The 21,942-nt window shown below is 39.2% G+C and overlaps 1 protein-coding gene across 5 annotated transcripts in view; it reads left to right on the forward strand.

Annotated features, from left to right (window-relative positions):
• Positions 1-21,942, forward strand: part of LOC149777584 (neurofibromin-like) — a 295,420-nt gene that overhangs the window by 83,441 nt on the left and 190,037 nt on the right. For all 5 annotated transcript variants that reach the window (XR_016416190.1, XM_089942205.1, XM_089942202.1 and 2 more), the window contains exon 20: positions 14,228-14,395. Coding sequence is in view for 4 of the 5 variants with exons in the window: in XM_089942205.1 (XP_089798331.1) it covers positions 14,228-14,395 (168 nt within the window). In the remaining variant the exon portion in view is untranslated. The remainder of the gene's footprint in view (positions 1-14,227; positions 14,396-21,942) is intronic.

Consider the following 21,942-nt stretch of genomic DNA (forward strand, 5'->3'; position numbering starts at 1 on the left):
CAACATGCTTAACTGGTTCTCTCGTTTTAGTCGCCGAAAAATCAATTATATTCATATCTCTATACATAAATTATGGATTTATATTGTGTGAAGTGTAGAGTGCGTACTGGCACAAATGATATGACAACCGTTACAACGAGAAATAACAGATCGGCACTTACTGGTAAGTGTGCACGATGCGGTACAAAGAAATTTAGATTTATTTCTATTAGACCCGGGGATGTTTTAAAAAAAAGCGAGGAGGTGATATTGCAGCCAAGTTATCAAAAGTCCCCGGAACACCGTGGGCAAAGTATCCAGGAGAAAAGCACCTCCCAGGATATAGCTACTGTGGCCCCGGAACACGATTAGATATCAGACTCGATGATCAAAATCAGCCCAAACCCGGTGAGTATCCAATAAACGCTATCGATAAGGCGTGTCATGCTCATGATGTTGCTTACTACAAAAGTAGCGATCTGCAACAGTGTCATATCGCGGATGTAAAATTAATTCACGCGTTAAATGCTATTCCTCATAAATCATTCAAAGAAAAATTGGCTTCATGGTTGGTAAAATCGGCTATGAAAGGTAAATTAATGATTGGAAGCGGAGCTTCTCGCGCTGGTAATTGAAAACGCTAGCGTTTATAATAACAACATGGAATCCATCTATTATTCTCCGTGAGGATACTGGAAGGGGAAGGCCGCAATTGGTAAACTCGCAAGCGCTGCAAAAGTAACAAAGGCCGTTGCGGCTAATTGATTATCCAAACAGGCTATATGGCAAATTTATCTACCACCGCCTAAACAAATCAACTTCTCGCGCTTTGATGTTACCGTACCCAATGAAGTTCATCAGGCTGATATACTATTTCTGCCGCATGACAACGGTTACAAATACGCGCTAACCGTAGTTGATGTTGCGAGTCGATACAAACAAGTGGAGCCGTTAAAAACAAAGTCAGCAACTGAAGTAGCCGATGCGTTTGAGCGGATTTACCGAAGGGGTCCTCTGCGCTGGCCAAATCTATTACAAGTTGATCCTGGCAATGAATTTCGCGGTGCTGTTTTATCAACGCTGAAACATCATAGCGTCGCGATACGACAAGGTCATACTGCGCTACATCGTGATCAGGCAATTGTTGAACGATTCAATCGGACTCTTGCTGAACGGTTATTTGGGTATCAATACGCGAAGGAATTCATCCAAGAAAAACGATCTCGTGAATGGGTCAAAAGGTTGCCAGGCGTAATTGCAGCGTTAAATAACGAGATTACCCGAGCAATCAACATGGAGCCCAGCGACGCGATTAAAAAAAAGTATATACCCGGAAGATCAAAAATAGATAGCGTTTCCAAGCCAATTCTCGGCGATGTCACTGTTAGATATCTGTATGAACCAGGAGAGCTTGAAGGCGGTAAAAAAAGAGCTACTGATCCTATTTGGAGTGTTACCACACATAACATATCAACGATAACACGATCAACTGGTAGACCACCGATCTATAGACTGGATTCAACTGCCCCACAGCGGGGGTTTACACGCGAGCAACTACAAGTGATACCTGACGATACTCAATTGCCCCCGCGTGGTCTTAACTAGCGCCGTTGCGTCTATTGCACTCAAGACAGGTCAACCTCACATTGTTTTTGACATGACCGAGACTGTTATCGATCCTGTCCACGGTAAATTGGCGAGCGTCTTTATCCGAATAACGCCAGCGCATTACACAATTGCAACTCGCACAGTGATTATTCTGTTGTTGTCGTAACGCAATTATTAATTCGGCATCAATATCAAAACGCCGCTGTTTTTTTTTATCCTGTTGGCGGTAACCCGAGAGTTTTCTATCAATGACGCTAGCATCAATAATGTCATCGTTGTCACTGGCTTCGTCAATAACAATTCTTCGAAGCTGATTTATCCTCCGTACTCTGGACACTGCAAGATAGACTAGATTTGACCATTCGATGCGATTATCAACCATCCAAACAATTGTATCCGTGATAGTCAATCCTTGCGAGGAATGTATTGTCGTTGCATATCCTAGCGTCCACGGGGATTTATCAGCACGTAGCGCGTCCTCGACGACGCTGATATCAACGAGCACAATATCATTCAGCACAAGAATTTGTTTTTTTGTCCCTGACGCTGTCGGGCCCGGGATTTCAACTTCAATGTTCTGCCGCCGTGTGTCCGCGGGTCTATAACATAACGGCACTGGGCGCGTTGGAAACTTTTCCTTATGCAACGTAAACAACTTCCGCTGAAGTGTGTCTCTGACTATCTTTCTACTCGCTACAATCAAATCGTTTGGTCTCCATGTTTCCCAGAATTCATTTAACGGCGTTTCCGGAATCACCTCGTGGATTATTTCACATTGAACTCTATCCGGCTGTAATCTGATTAATTTTTTAACCTCGCGCAGTTGTTCATCAAGTGCTCGGTAATCAGTATCGGTTTCTTCATAATAGTCCACAAAACCCTTTAACCAATCATGTGGACCCTCGCCGACAAATGGTGGTGGTTGGCCATGGTCGCCACACATGATTACCGCTGTATTCGCGCGCAGCAACCACTCAAGAAACATTTGTAAAGTATCTAACGAAACAGTACATATCTCATCCCAGATGATAACCTCAGGAATAAATTTTTCCCCCATTCGATCAGGAGTCCACTCACCGCCGCTGTATCGAAAAAAGCTGTGATAAGTAACGGCGTCAACACTTCGTTGTTTTATCTTTCGCGCTAGTCTATGGGTCGGTGTAAGCACGATTATACTTGCCCGCGTTCGAAATAATTCAATTGCCCGAGTCGTCTTTCCTGACCCGCCACAGCCGCTTAAATAAACTGTTTTGTGTCTACAAATTGGATCAGAACACGGTGGTGCATTAGACCATTCTGATAATTTATCACCGCGTAAGTAATTATTTTCAACGGTGACATCTGCTGACGGGGAATAATCGCGTCGTATTTCATTTTTAATTCTCCATATACCCCAACTCTCGTCCGGACTAGTAAACTCGGCTATGTTTCCCTTGTACTTTACGTCTATGTAAAATGAATCAACGGCTACTCTAACCGCGGTGTCGGGAAATCTATTTATCATCGAGAATAAATTGATAGCGGCGTAACCCAGCATAGACGCCCTCAAATGTGGATATGCCGGGCTGTCTCCATCGCTGTAGGTAACAACTGTACCCAACTTTGTTCCATTGGACAAGAAAGCTGTTTTGCAGTTCACGTATCTATTTTTTGCCACTGCGTCCTTGATTACGAAATCATATTCTGCGTCATCTATAATCAGCCGTGAGCAATATCGTTTGTAGTCGCAGTTTTTTCCACCTTGTGTGAACTTACCAATTATTCTTCTACCGAGATCTTTTGCCTCGCGGTTTCGTTGGTTGAATATCTTTTTGGACCATTCGATGATATATTCCTCGTCGGCATCAATGTGTTTTCTGGACTCGTCAATTATGCTATCTAGACGCTCCGGTTCTGGTAACCAGACTTCAGTCTGTGCCCAGTATGATATAATCGCGTCACTGACAATCAACGAAACTAGCATTTCACAATCAATCATATACCGTAGCAGCGCTATTGGCAGCCACTTCTTTTCAGCCATGTGTCTACCGATCCAAATATAACAACAGCGATGAAGTTCTGCCGCGAATTCAAATGATACTATGCGAGCGAATCCGGTTAAATCAAAATCAGGCAGTGGTCCATTAATAGCAACACGAGTTTTTTCATGTCTGGGGTGTCCAAATCGTTTGAAATACTCAGCGGCGGATCCATACCCGAGAAAACTCGCTGGATAACAGGCAGCCATATCAACCGAGATCATAGCGTCGCGGTTGTATTCAGTGTTCCATAGTCCACCGTGATAATATTCCAAACAACTGGATTGTACATCCGGTAGAAATTCCTTGCGCGTTGGTCTCCACGCATTTTTCCTTGCTACAACATGAGCCGCAACCGATGGAATCGTAAAACAATTTGTTAGCAGTTGTTCATCATGCTCTTCAAATTCCATGGCGGTTTTTTTCATCTTGTTGTGAAACGCTTCAGTGCGATATAATTCACCGTTTGGTCTTACAAACTGATCAAAGGTATCCATGTCGTTTTCAGCGCTGCGAAGTAACCACACTGATACAGGGTCATTTTTACACAAGCAAGCAATAGCATCAAATAGTTTCCTCTCCGCGAGAAAACTATCCTCTCCCAGGAGTTCCCCCGGGATATACTTTACTGTTCTATCCCGTGGAAATATTGTGACCGTGGGCGTCCACGCGTGTTCATTATGATCAATAATTTTGATTGGGGCTCCCTTTGATTTATACTTTGATTCGTATAATACTTCACCGGTTATCGTTGTAACGGTTATTGGAAATCTCAACGACGTTTCTAATCTTGCTATGTCGCTGATGGTTGCTCCTCGCTCGCGCACTGTCTCCTCCCATTGGTTTATTTTGCTATGTCGTAAATCGGTCAGTTTATTTCCTCGACACGCATTTGTAAAATGCTCTATTACTCGTTCTGCTACACAATTTATCCCCGTTGACTGTTTCATCGGCGCTAGTTTTCCGATATCAGGTTTCTTATTTAACGGGTATATTCCATAAACAACTGCTGTTTCAGGATACGCTCGTTCATAGTATGGTCTGTCAACTCCGGTTAACAGCCCCGGCTTGGAGTCGCGGCTAACAATGACTGTTTTCTTGTCGCTGAGAACCGGTTCAAATTTATCACGTATGATCCAATTACCTGATTCCACCCGGACAATGAATTTTACTCTGAAGAAATACTTGCTGGAGCCAAGTTGTGATATTATCGTTGCCGCGCGTTTGTCGTTCATGGTAGCATCAACAACACCATCAATTCGAAATGTTGACCAACTATGAGATGCACCATCACGCTTGAATTCATTGATACAATCGCGTATTTTATTCAACAGGGTTCTATCGTTTATTAACGCTTTTGGTGCGTCCTTGAGGACTCTATCGAGATTGAACTTAATATTTTTCCAGGGCTTAATTGCTGCTAATCTCTCAAACTCTTCCATATAATTAAAACAAGTATTTAAATGAAAGAATATAGTATAATGAATCACTGCAAATGGTTGATGATTGGGTCGATAACCCCGTGCAATAAATCATGTAGAGGTGAATTCTGCGGGTATCATTTACAAAGCGTTCGTAATGGTTCTCTTGGCCCCCTACCATGCTTGGTTTGTCACGTTGGTGTAAGAGGAAAATCGCAGTTGTGTATCAATTGTGGCGGAAAGCGATACAGGGAGTTAAAACGCTATTGTGACAAGCGAATAAAAAATGCCGTCATTGACCCCACCGCAGACTTCGTCATCAAAACTCCTCAGGACTACATTGCAAGGTTTATAATTAAACCAAATAATGAATTAGACAAGTAGTATTATTATACAAATGAACCAAGAATTTCAGCCGCATCCTGTGCTCGTTAATTACGAGGCATCTCGCGACGGCGTTGTTAGAAATTGTAGACTGAAGAAGCCGATTGGTACCGTAAATAATCAGGGATACTTGCAATTTACTGCAGGAGGAAAAAGCTATTATGTTCACAGGATTGTATTTGAAGCATTCAACGGATTAATCGAAAATGGGCTTGTAATTGATCATATTAATAATAATAAGACTGATAATTCTCTTATAAACTTGCAAGCTATCTCGCAAAGTCAGAATACCAAAAAAGGCCAAACTGGTAAGTTTTCAAAGAAAGCAAAACCCGTAAAGTCATTTGATACAACAACTCACGAGGAAAAAATATTTCAGTCGATGAATGAGGCAGGAAAATATTTTGACATTTATATCGCCTCAATACGATTTGTTGCACAAGGAATACAGAATTCAGTGATCTCAAAAAAGACGGGTCACAGAATTCGATTTTCATATATAACAGAAATCAGCGAGTGACAAGGTCACCGTGACGAAGTCACCGGCGCCTATGGCGCTGACGAAGTCGCCATGACAGTGCGAACGCTACAATAAATTGTCTCTTCCGGAAGAAATACCGGAAGAAAACGAATTATCCTACGGTTTCATCGAATGTTAACACACCTCGGGATTGATACGCAGGGTTCATTTTGTAAAATAATTTTTTTTTTGATATTAGAAATAAGATGTTTTATAAGAATATGAATATCGAAGACATCAATAATATATTAACCGAGATTTTAAAATTAAAAAATCAAGGAATTGAATTATCTGATAAGCTTGATAACCAAAAAATATTGTCCGATTATGAAATTATTAACGAGCAATCAAAGAAAGGTCGATATACCTTGCCACGCGAGTATTCTTTTATAAAGCGATTACAATATACGATCAATGAAAACTTGTATGGCAATGACGTAAATGCATTTATTGGACTATTTACTGCCGTTGAGACAGTACGAAAAAAACTCGGACAGGCTTTTGAACGACGCCGGGAGATTTCTAATAAAATTAAAAACATTAGAAGGATTATAGACGAAAACTCCCTGGAGCCCCTGGGACATATCCCCCCCGCCACACTCGGCGGGAAATTAGAAATTACGGAGCAATTGCAATAATGGTAGGCAAATCACTTACTACTCGGCTAGCCAGAGAGCGTCTAGTAGTGCTTAAAAAGTTCATACCGTTACGAGACAGGGTCCGAAAACAACTTCAAACGCGGCAACAACTACAAACTGATTTTGCTGTTGGAAGCGAACAGCTCTTTGCTCCGGTAACTAAAGCGACCAAAGATGTTACGGCGGCAACTGTGCCCGTCCTCGGTGCGCTTGAAAAGATAGCGGCTCAGACCGAGCAAACAAAAAGTCTCTGGAAACACTACCTGCGAAAATAGCGGTTGCTACAACACGGAGGCCACCACCACTCGCTATAACGGACCCACAAGAACCATATGTTACAATGGCCGACGAGGAAGAACTAGGCGCCACCGCAAGAGAACCAGAAGAAGAAATACCGGAGGAAATACCGGAAGAAATACCGGAAGAAATACGGAAAGAGGGGAATATACCCCGTAATGTTCTTAAAAAGAGCACAATAGATAAAATTAGAAATCTCGGCTACGAAGAATTAGTTAATTTTACTGTTACAAATTTTGATAAGGACACACGAGATGAGCATATCAATAGCGGCTACGAGAAAAATATAAGGTCGTTAAAGGATTGGACAAGAATAGTGTATTTGGCAAATAAACATAAAAATGAATTACCACCGCGTGATAATAATTATATAATATTCCACAATAAAGTAAAAAGTGAAAGACCAAAACACGGAAAAGGATACTCTGTTGGTAAAGACGTTACTTGTCCTGGTAGTGTTCTCAGTGATATATCACGGCTAGAAATACTAATCGGAGGAAAACGAGCCGGAAATAACTCTCCGGAAATAATCAATGAGGCCGCTGATATTTGCAGGCGGTTATTTGCCGGTGGTATCATGGACATTAATGCATATCGAACGCTCATTGACGAGTTAGTGGATGATTAAAGAAATTATAAAATTGTCGGTTTTTGGTCGTTTTTTGGTCGTTTTTTTGTCGTTTTTGGTCGGTTTTTACGGGTGAAAACCCCAGGAAATCATTTAGAGAAAATCGATGTTTTTTACCAAAAACCGGCAAAAACCAACCAAAAACAACAAAAAACGACAAAAATTGACAAAAATTGACAAAAAACGCGGATTTTTACCGCCGATGAAAACCCCAGGAAATCATTTAGAGAAAATCGATGTTTTTGACAAAATATATGATTCGGTGGTGGGGAGGGAGGTGATCAATCACTAATTGGAAAACACTGGTGTTTTTTATAATAAAGATGATTATACACTACAACCATGATAAACCAGTCAGCGTCTACGTGGTAAACTCACGATTGCCCGTATACCACGCGTGGTACGGAGACGGTCTCGGTAGCACCATTGCGGGGTTATTTACAAGAATGGCTCCAAAAGTAGCGCCGTTAGCCAAACAATTAGGAATGAAGGCTATTGATGTTATTCGTGATAAGGGTATTAGTGCTATTGGAGATGTCGCCGGAAGGGCGTTTTCTGCAGCAAAGGACAAACTAATGTCGTTGGTGAGAAGAAAAAAACAGAAACCACCGGTGATGCCATCAACGACAGTGATGCCTGCAAATGTCAGTAAAGTAATAAATAACGCCGTGGAAGAAAAACTAGCGTCGTTGGTAAACAATAATCAAGATGACATCGCAAACATAATAGCGGGAAGTGGTTTAAAACGACGACGATGATTTAGATGCATCAGCGTATTATTAAATAAAATGTTTAAACGAACAGCTGACCCGGCGTTTGATATGGACGCACCAGTGCACAAGGATGATTCTGTCCGTAATTATCAATTTTATTCCTATCATGCAGTACAACCCAACATACGATCGCGAATTGAACTTCAAGTCCATGATACCAGTAAATATTTTTTACCGTGTGAAGCGTTTATTGAAATCGAAGGAGAACTTGTAACAGAGGCCGATACTCCTGCTGTACCAGCACCGTATCCAGATGGTACCAAAGTTGGCTTAGTCAATAACGGCGTAATGGCGCTATTTGAGAGCGCAAAATATCTCATTGACGGGCGAGAAATTGAATCAATAGAACGTGATGTTGATGTTGCTACAACAATAATCGGGCTAGCAAGATATTCCGACGATTATACAAGATCAGCGGGTCCATCTATGATGTTTGCAAAGGATACTAGAAACACTGCTGGAAACTCGCAATTTGTGGTAAGACGACCAAGAAATAATGCTAATAACGCTGATGCTGATGTTGAGAATATGATTATAAACAGCGATCCTAATTTTAACATCGGAGCTGCAACACGCATATCAATGTTAACAGGGCCGCGTAGATCTTTCTCATGCGCGATTCCACTGCATCATATATTTGGATTTTGTAGGAACGTGCGAAAAGTTATCTACGGAGCAAAGCATACCGTGGTGCTTGTGCGAAAAGGTGATGATAGAAATGCAATTTGGAGAATTCCAGCGGATCTTACGAATCCAAATAATGACTCTGGTAAAGTCGTTTTAACTAAAATATTATTGTGGATGCCAGTAATGACTCCATCCATTACCACAGAGGCACGATTGCTATCCTTTATGGAGCAGGGAGGAAAATCATTACTAAGTTGGCTAACAACAACAACAGATACTAAGCAATCAAATATCAATGGTATATTCACATGGAACCTGGCATCACAACAAGGCATTTCGGCTCCGCATCATATATTTGTTGCGTTGCAGGATATGACGAGAGTTGATAATCAACTATCCAGCCATATGATATTTGATCGATTAGGCGTTACTGACGTCTCGCTGAGAATAAACGGCCAGCAGGAACCATCTGAGGATATACAACTTAATTACGGTCAAAACCATATTGCACGCGTTTACCATCGGTTGCTGTCATATATGAGTCGTGATCAAAACGTCGACACTGGTTTGCAAATATCACAACATGATTTCAAAGAACTATATCCGATCTATTACTTTTCGCTGGAACATCTTGATTTAACAAGACAATCCATCGTTGATATACACTTCCGAGCTAATGTAACTCGCGGCGTTATTGCCGATTATAGAGCGGTTGCTGTCATTCTCAGCGATAAATCAATGCTGTTGGAAGGCGTTGGTGGACGAATGAGAATCGTTGATGCGCCAGTGGAAAACATGTAATTGAAAACATAAACGCGTTTACAATAAAAATGTCGTATAATGTTGTCGGCGTAGAGTTAACCGATGGTCAAGTCAAGAAATTACGATCAAAGTCGGCTAAACAATGTGGAACCACAATAACGTTAAAGCCGTCACAGATGGCAGGTGGTAATCATAAGATATCGTTGACGGCGCGTCAAATAAAACATTTCAATGATGCGATGAAGAATAAAAAGGGTGTTCAAATAGATTTTTCGGCCGCAGCGATTAAAAACATGGAAAAGACCAGTGGGATATTTCCGCTGTTAGCTGCGATTCCAGCGTTGATTGCCGCGGCGGCCCCAGCAGTGGCGAAGGCGGTGGCGTTAGGAGCCGTTGGTACCGCGGCGGGAATGGCATTGAAGAAGGCAACCGGGAAAGGCTATAAAAAAAAACGACCCTTAGCAGGAAAGGGTCTAAGACTACCGGGAACCCCGTATTCATGGTACTCGGGGAAGGGTCTAAGACTACCGGGAACCGTTTATTAACTCAAGAGTCAATGACTCCAATGTCTAATTTTGATTTAATAGATGCCGCAAACGCGTTAGCGATAAAAAACTTCAGAGGTGTTTTTATGAGGGATCAATTGCCGACAAAACCAAGGAATATTGAAACCGGTATAATTAACCTCGATAAATCCTCCGGAGCGGGAACTCATTGGGTTGCATACGCAATTGATCCGCGTGCGATCGTCTATTTTGATTCATACGGGTTAGCCCCGCCAAACGAGTTCATGCGGTATATCCGGGCGTGTTCAGCCCCAGTTTTTTATTCCACGCTGCCAACACAACAATTAAGTGACCCACCGATATGCGGCCGTGAGGTATTGAACGTACTCGCGGCGATTTCATCATCGCGGAAACCACCTCATGTGGTTGTAAACGAATACACTAGTGGGGTCGTAGAGGCCCAGCGGGTTAATTAAAAACACTGTTTTTTTTTACAATAATAATGATTGATATCTGGGGACGACCGGTTTTGGCGCTGAAAAAACCCACGGAAACGCTCGCCACCGATGACATAAAAAAACTAATTGAGGATGAAATCGCTGATACGTTAAATTTAACCAGTGTTGACCCGGGCGAAATAGTTGTATTTCAAGACCGCCAGGGTAAACTGAAATCCAGTAATGTGTCGCTGAATGATGTTTTAATACGACAGCGTGATGCCGCCGAGAACACCATCGTGTTGTATACCGATGACGGACGACTTAAATCGGGTGAATCCATCTTGATGATAAATGGAAAAATAAGTACACTTGGCAACAATTATATATCCGTGTCGGATTCGTTAAAAAATTTGTATGATAAATTTAACGCGCAAGCAAATCAGTTCGAGGGGATACAAAAGTCTGTCACCGATATACAACTCACTACTGCTAGTTTTTTTGGAACCCCGACGGTAACCGAACCGAATCTTGTGGGGATAAAAAATACTATTTCGGAGTTTACAACGCTGTCGGGCCAATTTTACACGTTATGAAAAAATTTTGACAGGGCTGATAACACCATTGATAAATTCTTTGGTAAAAAAAATACCAGACCGGATGAAATTACAATAACTATAAATGATATCACTGCGTATGGACAGGAAATAGAAACAATCAAAACTAATGTTGCAGCGAACAAAGCGGGGTTATACGTTCATATACAGGAAATAGGAACAGTCAAAACTAATGTTGCAGCGAACAAAAGTAATATAAACGCGCATACACAGGAAATAGAAACAATCAAAACTGATGTTGAAACGATCAAAAAGAGTGTAAACGCGCATGAAGCGCTCATAAAAGCATTCAGCATTAATGTTGCAGCGAACAAAAGGAGTGTAGACGCACATACACAGGAAATAGAAACAATCAAAACTGATGTTACAGCGATTAAAGACAGACTACCGGAGGTGACAAAAATAAAAATCCCTCATGAAAACACCATCAACACAATATACACGATTCATCATGGATCATTCGCTTGGACTCCTACACAGAATACAGTAAAAATCACCGCAACTGTTAAGGGTATTTATCGATTGACACTGGTTTCAATGATGCAGTTTAATATATTATCGTCGAGTTCATCCGGGTTTAACAATACAATATCAACAATTATAGACAAGGACGCAGCTGAACTGTTTACAATTTATGCCGTCGATAGACATTTAACCGAGGCAAACATTACATGGTATGTGGAATTTGTAACGGATCTAAGTAATTAAAAATACTAGCTCTTTTAAAATAAAAATGACCACCAAGGTAATTGAATCAGAGGTATCACCGACGTCACATCAATATCGATTCAATACCGTAAAAGAATTCTCCGCGAATTTGAAAACGCTTTCCGAACAATACCGTGTAAAAATAAAAAAATACCGCCGAAAAATAACCACCATCGACGCGGTCGTGTACTCGGTGTCGGGTATAGTAGCCGGTACCGGTGTTATTTTATCCACGGTGACCATGATAGCCCCGATCGCTGTTCCAATCGCTATCTCCGCGGCGACAACAATTGCTGGAGTCGCCAACGCAATCACTAGAAAGATATCATCGTGTTCTCAGAAAAAACTCAACGAGTATACAGTAAAACATCAAATAGTATCCGACGCATACTCGAAATTATCCGGGTTTATCTCGTTGGCGATAGATAATTCGTTTATATCCGATGCTGAATTCTCCACGATGGTCCATTTGTATGACTCCGCGATGTCAAAAATCGAGGATTTTCAACTGGAAGCTGGAAACCACGTCGCTGAAACAACTTCAATGGGCTTAAAACATTCTCCTGAAACAACTTCAATGGGCTTAAAACATTCTCCTGAAAACAAGCAGGTTGTTAATATTCGGTGTTGAAATTAAACACTAGAAACAGCGAATAATAATAATGTCGCTGAACCCCGAATGGTTGCAATTATTTCAACGGATCGCGGAGAACACCACTCCGGTACAAACAAATATGATATCGATAACATCAACGAAGCCAGAATTCAGTGTAAACTTCCCTTCTCCGATTCCAGTGAAGGAAATAGCGCTGGCAAAATTGCGAGTATATCACAGTTGGCCTAATATCCGAGCGGAAGCATTTAACGGACAACAACCTAATAACTCGCTGGTTTTTGCATGGACAAATAAACCCGATGGGACCCCAGACTGGAATGAGGTTACAATACCAACTGGGTCATACCAAGTAGAACAAATCAATAAAGAATTCCAACGCAGGATAAAATCGATCACAGGAAAAGAATCAAAAATCGATATTACGGTTCATGAACCGACGTTATCATCGATGATTGAAATAAACACACCGGGGTATATGGTTGATATTTATAACAGTTCAATAAGAACCATACTAGGTTGGCCCGAGAATCCACCTAATGAAATCCCCGCGGATTTGCACACGAATGCGCAATCGTATCATGAAATTATTCCCAGTTATCGAGATAATTTGTCTATTATGAAAAGCACGTTATTACCCAGTTGGTTTATATTTCAAAACAGGAATGTCATGCAGTGGTTTTTTCAGTATAAGGAAACTCCTGAATCGTCCGCAGTGTTCACAGTTAATTTAAATGATATCGCTAGTGTTTTTACCGAAATTAATCATAATTACCAATTGCAACTAGAACAACTACGGAAAACAAAAGCACGAAAACACGTTGAGGTGTTAAATCAACTTATATCAGACATGGAATATATCAATGAACGAATCGTTAAAATAATATCCGATAACAGCGATGATAATAAACAAAAATTCCTAACCGAGTATAATATCACAGAAGCCGATTTACCCGATTTCAAGTTTCCAGGATACAACGCGCCAGAACTAAGAAAGTCTCTTAATGATTTTCTTGGTCCATCAATTATCCTCAGACACGATAACGGAGATGGTGTGTAGGCATATTGCTCCATACAACGTAAATATCACATCGGTGATAGCAATCAATCTAGTGTGTGATGTTATCGAAGGGAGTTACCAGGTAGATACCAAGCAATCAAATCAAGCTCAACAGGGGTATATCCTTTATTCATTTTCGCCAACAGCCCCTCCAGGATTCTTAATCGTTGAGAGCCCAATTAATCCGGTCTATATGCGATGCCATAATCGGTTTTTAACGAGAATTAATTTTAGACTTACCGATCAGTCAAATAACCTAATTGATCTACAAGAGGAAGAGTTAGTGATCACTCTGTTTGTTAGATCATTGTAAAAAACTTCTTAGCAGCGGGGGGGGCAATGACATCGACGCGGTCGTCGCTGTGTTTACCGGACGCTGACAAAACTGGGATCGGCTCACAGAACCAAATGACGTCACCGTCGTGTAGGATGGACCGACGTCGTTTTTTTTTTACCAGCGCTGACTACACCGGATCCGCTGAGTGCAGAAAGTAATAATTAAGCAAAATAACGATTGGACAAAATGTCCGATTCGCCCCCCCTGCTGCTTGTAATCTAGGCCTACACGGGCCTTTTGGTAGAACTGGTTGTACTATAAGTGAAAATGAAAGCTTAAGTGTTTGTGTTGCAGGCTTGGGATGATACGTTCAGAAACTGGGGAGTGGTGACCCAATACCTGGAGACTTATCCCAAGGATCCCAAGGTGAAATTGGATGACAACAACCCAGCTGCTTTGGGGGATGCTATACGACTGAAGAGAAAACCTCCACACCATGCCAACACAGAGCATGAACTAGAGGTGGACATTGATAAAATACTTATAATAACAATACTTGAACAAGAGATGATTGTTGATTTACACATATGCCAATGCAAAATGATGAGTAGATAAACTTTTCTTGCCCATTGGATATACTTACTCTGGTTTTCCCTGGGCTGAATAAATCTATCATACCTTAAGGGTAGATAAGCTCATGTGCTATTATTATGATTATATTTATTTCACATCATTGCCACACTTATTGTAACGTGAATTTTCCTATTGTGTGATATATTTCACTGAAAAATTACTGGATCATTGATGTGGAAAGGAATCATTCCGTTGTTTAAGTTTAACAATTATGATTAATTTGTTTTTAACACATTAACCCCTGGTGACGAGTTTATGTGGCAGGAGGTAGTAGCCTACTGCCGAGCTGTGTAGCGTCAAGGTCATGTATGATAGACTAAAGTGGGTGGTATTATAGAAAGGTAGACAGATGTAGCTCTACAATGATACCAAATAATCTGGAATTTCTAGTTGCACTACAAAATAGGAGGGAAAAACCTCATCTTTGGACCCGATATTTTTCCACCCAGAATTCGCCCGTGGTCGGAATCCAATTTTGTATCAGGATTTTAGACTTTTGGGTCTCAAATCTAAGGCAGACTGGTATGAACTGCAAACAGACAGATGAACCTTTGCAAAACGTAGGATAAGATGGGCATTTGGAATAAAGAGTGGTCATGATATGAAGATAATGGGTCCATTAAGCAAAAAAAATAAATTTAAAAAAAATCCAACATTTACCCTTCTGCTCATGTGCGAGCCAAATAGCCAATGAAAAACGATGTTTCTAACACAATTTGGCATTATGTTATTGTAAGATAACCTGGAAGTTGATGTATTAGGATGTATTCAAAAATAGCTTTCAGAATGTGTTTCATACTCGATATTCAGACGAAAACGACAAAATCCTCCAGGAGTTAATGTGTTAATGGTGACGCAATATGCCTTGTCCATGATAGAGATCTTAGCCCCTGGGGCTGGAAATTGTGTCTTGTGATTTCCTTTTCTTGCCTCAAGCATGGGAAGATGCTTTTAACCATAGTTTGTATGTACTTTTTACATATGGGCAAGAAATATAAGAGCCACAGAAAGTCATATATAAAGTCCAGTTTGCATATGGTTACAATATATGAACATGTAATGTCCAAGTTTAGTGAATTTCTACACAGCATTTGGAAGAGATAAAGAAATGGCGAAACAGACAGACTAAAAGACAGACATGCATGAAACACAATATTCCTGTTGCTTACTGGGGTGGGGATTTTTTAGAAATTGGTTAAGTCCACAAACCCTGTAAAACTCTTAGTTAGCACACCCCTGACAGATTCCAAACATTTCAAAATTATTGCAATTTTATTATCAAATTTTAGTGAAATTTACTTAGTCCAAATTATGTTGATGATTTTCCATAAAATCTAACTTTTAAGGATAACCTTTTGAACAGGAGATTTCTATGTGGACACAGGTTGGAATAAAAGTACTTTAGTACCAGTCTCAAAGATAGCTAAAATACATTTCCAAGTTTGAAGTGAGCTTGTTTTTTTTTTAAATACTGTAAGGTTGAAATTTGGTTCTTCAGTTTTCAGAGTATGGTAGAGGAATTCCAGTTCAACAGAAGAAAAAAATTTAGAGAAGGAAAAATTCAGGACCAAACAAAAGTTTTAATCATGCAAGGATTTTAGTATAACTGGGTTTGATTTTGAAGTATTGCAGTTTAGGCATTACTTTTCCAGTGAGATTTTAGTATAACTGGGTTTGATTTTGAAGGGTTTCACTGTAGTATTGCAGTTTAGGCATTACTTTTCCAGTGAGATTTTAGTATAACTGGGTTTGATTTTGAAGGGTTTCACTGTAGTATTGCAGTTTAGGCATTACTTTTCCAGTGAGATTTTAGTATAACTGGGTTTGATTTTGAAGGGTTTTGCTGTAGTATTGCAGCTTAAGCATTACTTTTCCAGTGAGATTTTAGTATAACGGGGTTTGATTTTGAAGGGTTTTGCTGTAGTATTGCAGCTTAAGCATTACTTTTCCAGTGAGATTTTAGTATAACTGGGTTTGATTTTGAAGGGTTTTGCTGTAGTATTGCAGTTTAGGCATTACTTTTCCAGTGAGATTTTAGTATAACTGGGTTTGATTTTGAAGGGTTTTGCTGTAGTATTGCAGCTTAAGCATTACTTTTCCAGTGAGATTTTAGTATAACGGGGTTTGATTTTGAAGGGTTTCACTGTAGTATTGCAGTTTAGGCATTACTTTTCCAGTGAGATTTTAGTATAACGGGGTTTGATTTTGAAGGGTTTCACTGTAGTATTGATGTTTAGGCATTACTTTTCCAGTGAGATTTTAGTATAATTGGGTTTGATTTTGAAGGGTTTCGCTGTAGTATTGCAGCTTAAGCATTACTTTTCCAGTGAGATTTTAGTATAACTGGGTTTGATTTTGAAGGGTTTTGCTGTAGTATTGCAGTTTAAGCATTACTTTTCCAGTGAGATTTTAGTATAACTGGGTTTGATTTTGAAGGGTTTCACTGTAGTATTGCAGTTTAAGCATTACTTTTCCAGTGAGATTTTAGTATAACGGGGTTTGATTTTGAAGGGTTTTGCTGTAGTATTGCAGCTTAAGCATTACTTTTCCAGTGAGATTTTAGTATAACTGGGTTTGATTTTGAAGGGTTTTGCTGTAGTATTGCAGTTTAAGCATTACTTTTCCAGTGAGATTTTAGTATAACTGGGTTTGATTTTGAAGGGTTTCACTGTAGTATTGCAGCTTAAGCATTACTTTTCCAGTGAGATTTTAGTATAACTGGGTTTGATTTTGAAGGGTTTTGCTGTAGTATTGCAGTTTAAGCATTACTTTTCCAGTGAGATTTTAGTATAACTGGGTTTGATTTTGAAGGGTTTTGCTGTAGTATTGCAGTTTAGGCATTACTTTTCCAGTGAGATTTTAGTATAACTGGGTTTGATTTTGAAGGGTTTCGCTGTAGTATTGCAGCTTAAGCATTACTTTTCCAGTGAGATTTTAGTATAACGGGGTTTGATTTTGAAGGGTTTCACTGTAGTATTGCAGTTTAGGCATTACTTTTCCAGTGAGATTTTAGTATAACTGGGTTTGATTTTGAAGGGTTTCACTGTAGTATTGATGTTTAGGCATTACTTTTCCAGCGAGATTTTAGTATAATTGGGTTTGATTTTGAAGGGTTTTGCTGTAGTATTGCAGCTTAAGCATTACTTTTCCAGTGAGATTTTAGTATAACTGGGTTTGATTTTGAAGGGTTTTGCTGTAGTATTGCAGTTTAAGCATTACTTTTCCAGTGAGATTTTAGTATAACTGGGTTTGATTTTGAAGGGTTTCACTGTAGTATTGCAGTTTAAGCATTACTTTTCCAGTGAGATTTTAGTATAACGGGGTTTGATTTTGAAGGGTTTTGCTGTAGTATTGCAGCTTAAGCATTACTTTTCCAGTGAGATTTTAGTATAACTGGGTTTGATTTTGAAGGGTTTTGCTGTAGTATTGCAGCTTAAGCATTACTTTTCCAGTGAGATTTTAGTATAACGGGGTTTGATTTTGAAGGGTTTTGCTGTAGTATTGCAGCTTAAGCATTACTTTTCCAGTGAGATTTTAGTATAACTGGGTTTGATTTTGAAGGGTTTTGCTGTAGTATTGCAGCTTAAGCATTACTTTTCCAGTGAGATTTTAGTATAACTGGGTTTGATTTTGAAGGGTTTTGCTGTAGTATTGCAGCTTAAGCATTACTTTTCCAGTGAGATTTTAGTATAACTGGGTTTGATTTTGAAGGGTTTCACTGTAGTATTGATGTTTAGGCATTACTTTTCCAGTGAGATTTTAGTATAACGGGGTTTGATTTTGAAGGGTTTTGCTGTAGTATTGCAGTTTAGGCATTACTTTTCCAGTGAGATTTTAGTATAACTGGGTTTGATTTTGAAGGGTTTCGCTGTAGTATTGCAGTTTAGGCATTACTTTTCCAGTGAGATTTTAGTATAACTGGGTTTGATTTTGAAGGGTTTCGCTGTAGTATTGCAGTTTAGGCATTACTTTTCCAGTGAGATTTTAGTATAACTGGGTTTGATTTTGAAGGGTTTCACTGTAGTATTGATGTTTAGGCATTACTTTTCCAGTGAAATTTTAGTATAAAGGGGTTTGATTTTGAAGGGTTTCACTGTAGTATTGCAGTTTAGGCATTACTTTTCCAGTGAGATTTTAGTATAACGGGGTTTGGTTTTGAAGGGTTTTGCTGTAGTATTGCAGTTTAGGCATTACTTTTCCAGTGAGATTTTAGTATAACTGGGTTTGATTTTGAAGGGTTTTGCTGTAGTATTGCAGTTTAGGCATTACTTTTCCAGTGAGATTTTAGTATAACTGGGTTTGATTTTGAAGGGTTTTGCTGTAGTATTGCAGTTTAAGCATTACTTTTCCAGTGAGATTTTAGTATAACTGGGTTTGATTTTGAAGGGTTTCACTGTAGTATTGCAGTTTAGGCATTACTTTTCCAGTGAGATTTTAGTATAACGGGGTTTGATTTTGAAGGGTTTTGCTGTAGTATTGCAGCTTGAGCATTACTTTTCCAGTGAGATTTTAGTATAACTGGGTTTGATTTTGAAGGGTTTCGCTGTAGTATTGCAGTTTAAGCATTACTTTTCGAGTGAGATTTTAGTATAACTGGGTTTGATTTTGAAGGGTTTCACTGTAGTATTGCAGCTTAAGCATTACTTTTCCAGTGAGATTTTAGTATAACGGGGTTTGATTTTGAAGGGTTTTACTGTAGTATTGCAGCTTAAGCATTACTTTTCCAGTGAGATTTTAGTATAACTGGGTTTGATTTTGAAGGGTTTTGCTGTAGTATTGCAGCTTAAGCATTACTTTTCCAGTGAGATTTTAGTATAACGGGGTTTGATTTTGAAGGGTTTTGCTGTAGTATTGCAGCTTAAGCATTACTTTTCCAGTGAGATTTTAGTATAACTGGGTTTGATTTTGAAGGGTTTCACTGTAGTATTGATGTTTAGGCATTACTTTTCCAGTGAGATTTTAGTATAACGGGGTTTGATTTTGAAGGGTTTTGCTGTAGTATTGCAGTTTAGGCATTACTTTTCCAGTGAGATTTTAGTATAACTGGGTTTGATTTTGAAGGGTTTCGCTGTAGTATTGCAGTTTAGGCATTACTTTTCCAGTGAGATTTTAGTATAACTGGGTTTGATTTTGAAGGGTTTCGCTGTAGTATTGCAGTTTAGGCATTACTTTTCCAGTGAGATTTTAGTATAACGGGGTTTGATTTTGAAGGGTTTCACTGTAGTATTGATGTTTAGGCATTACTTTTCCAGTGAGATTTTAGTATAACGGGGTTTGATTTTGAAGGGTTTCACTGTAGTATTGCAGTTTAGGCATTACTTTTCCAGTGAGATTTTAGTATAACGGGGTTTGATTTTGAAGGGTTTTGCTGTAGTATTGCAGTTTAGGCATTACTTTTCCAGTGAGATTTTAGTATAACTGGGTTTGATTTTGAAGGGTTTCGCTGTAGTATTGCAGTTTAGGCATTACTTTTCCAGTGAGATTTTAGTATAACGGGGTTTGACTTTGAAGGGTTTTGCTGTAGTATTGCAGTTTAGGCATTACTTTTCCAGTGAGATTTTAGTATAACTGGGTTTGATTTTGAAGGGTTTCGCTGTAGTATTGCAGTTTAGGCATTACTTTTCCAGTGAGATTTTAGTATAAATGGGTTTGATTTTAAAGGGTTTTGCTGTAGTATTGCAGTTTAGGCATTACCTTTCCAGTGAGATTTTAGTATAACTGGGTTTGATTTTGAAGGGTTTCGCTGTAGTATTGCAGTTTAGGCATTACTTTTCCAGTGAGATTTTAGTATAACTGGGTTTGATTTTGAAGGGTTTCGCTGTAGTATTGCAGCTTAAGCATTACTTTTCCAGTGAGATTTTAGTATAACTGGGTTTGATTTTGAAGGGTTTCGCTGTAGTATTGCAGTTTAGGCATTACTTTTCCAGTGAGATTTTAGTATAACTGGGTTTGATTTTGAAGGGTTTCACTGTAGTATTGATGTTTAGGCATTACTTTTCCAGTGAAATTTTAGTATAAAGGGGTTTGATTTTGAAGGGTTTCACTGTAGTATTGCAGTTTAGGCATTACTTTTCCAGTGAGATTTTAGTATAACGGGGTTTGGTTTTGAAGGGTTTTGCTGTAGTATTGCAGTTTAGGCATTACTTTTCCAGTGAGATTTTAGTATAACTGGGTTTGATTTTGAAGGGTTTTGCTGTAGTATTGCAGTTTAGGCATTACTTTTCCAGTGAGATTTTAGTATAACTGGGTTTGATTTTGAAGGGTTTTGCTGTAGTATTGCAGTTTAAGCATTACTTTTCCAGTGAGATTTTAGTATAACTGGGTTTGATTTTGAAGGGTTTCACTGTAGTATTGCAGTTTAGGCATTACTTTTCCAGTGAGATTTTAGTATAACGGGGTTTGATTTTGAAGGGTTTTGCTGTAGTATTGCAGCTTGAGCATTACTTTTCCAGTGAGATTTTAGTATAACTGGGTTTGATTTTGAAGGGTTTCGCTGTAGTATTGCAGTTTAAGCATTACTTTTCGAGTGAGATTTTAGTATAACTGGGTTTGATTTTGAAGGGTTTCACTGTAGTATTGCAGCTTAAGCATTACTTTTCCAGTGAGATTTTAGTATAACGGGGTTTGATTTTGAAGGGTTTTACTGTAGTATTGCAGCTTAAGCATTACTTTTCCAGTGAGATTTTAGTATAACTGGGTTTGATTTTGAAGGGTTTTGCTGTAGTATTGCAGCTTAAGCATTACTTTTCCAGTGAGATTTTAGTATAACGGGGTTTGATTTTGAAGGGTTTTGCTGTAGTATTGCAGCTTAAGCATTACTTTTCCAGTGAGATTTTAGTATAACTGGGTTTGATTTTGAAGGGTTTCACTGTAGTATTGATGTTTAGGCATTACTTTTCCAGTGAGATTTTAGTATAACGGGGTTTGATTTTGAAGGGTTTTGCTGTAGTATTGCAGTTTAGGCATTACTTTTCCAGTGAGATTTTAGTATAACTGGGTTTGATTTTGAAGGGTTTCGCTGTAGTATTGCAGTTTAGGCATTACTTTTCCAGTGAGATTTTAGTATAACTGGGTTTGATTTTGAAGGGTTTCGCTGTAGTATTGCAGTTTAGGCATTACTTTTCCAGTGAGATTTTAGTATAACGGGGTTTGATTTTGAAGGGTTTCACTGTAGTATTGATGTTTAGGCATTACTTTTCCAGTGAGATTTTAGTATAACGGGGTTTGATTTTGAAGGGTTTCACTGTAGTATTGCAGTTTAGGCATTACTTTTCCAGTGAGATTTTAGTATAACGGGGTTTGATTTTGAAGGGTTTTGCTGTAGTATTGCAGTTTAGGCATTACTTTTCCAGTGAGATTTTAGTATAACTGGGTTTGATTTTGAAGGGTTTCGCTGTAGTATTGCAGTTTAGGCATTACTTTTCCAGTGAGATTTT

The sequence above is a fragment of the Sinohyriopsis cumingii genome, chromosome 18 (assembly GCF_028554795.1).
Source record: "Sinohyriopsis cumingii isolate HCF-2022 chromosome 18, ASM2855479v2, whole genome shotgun sequence".
NCBI lineage: Eukaryota > Metazoa > Mollusca > Bivalvia > Unionida > Unionidae > Sinohyriopsis > Sinohyriopsis cumingii.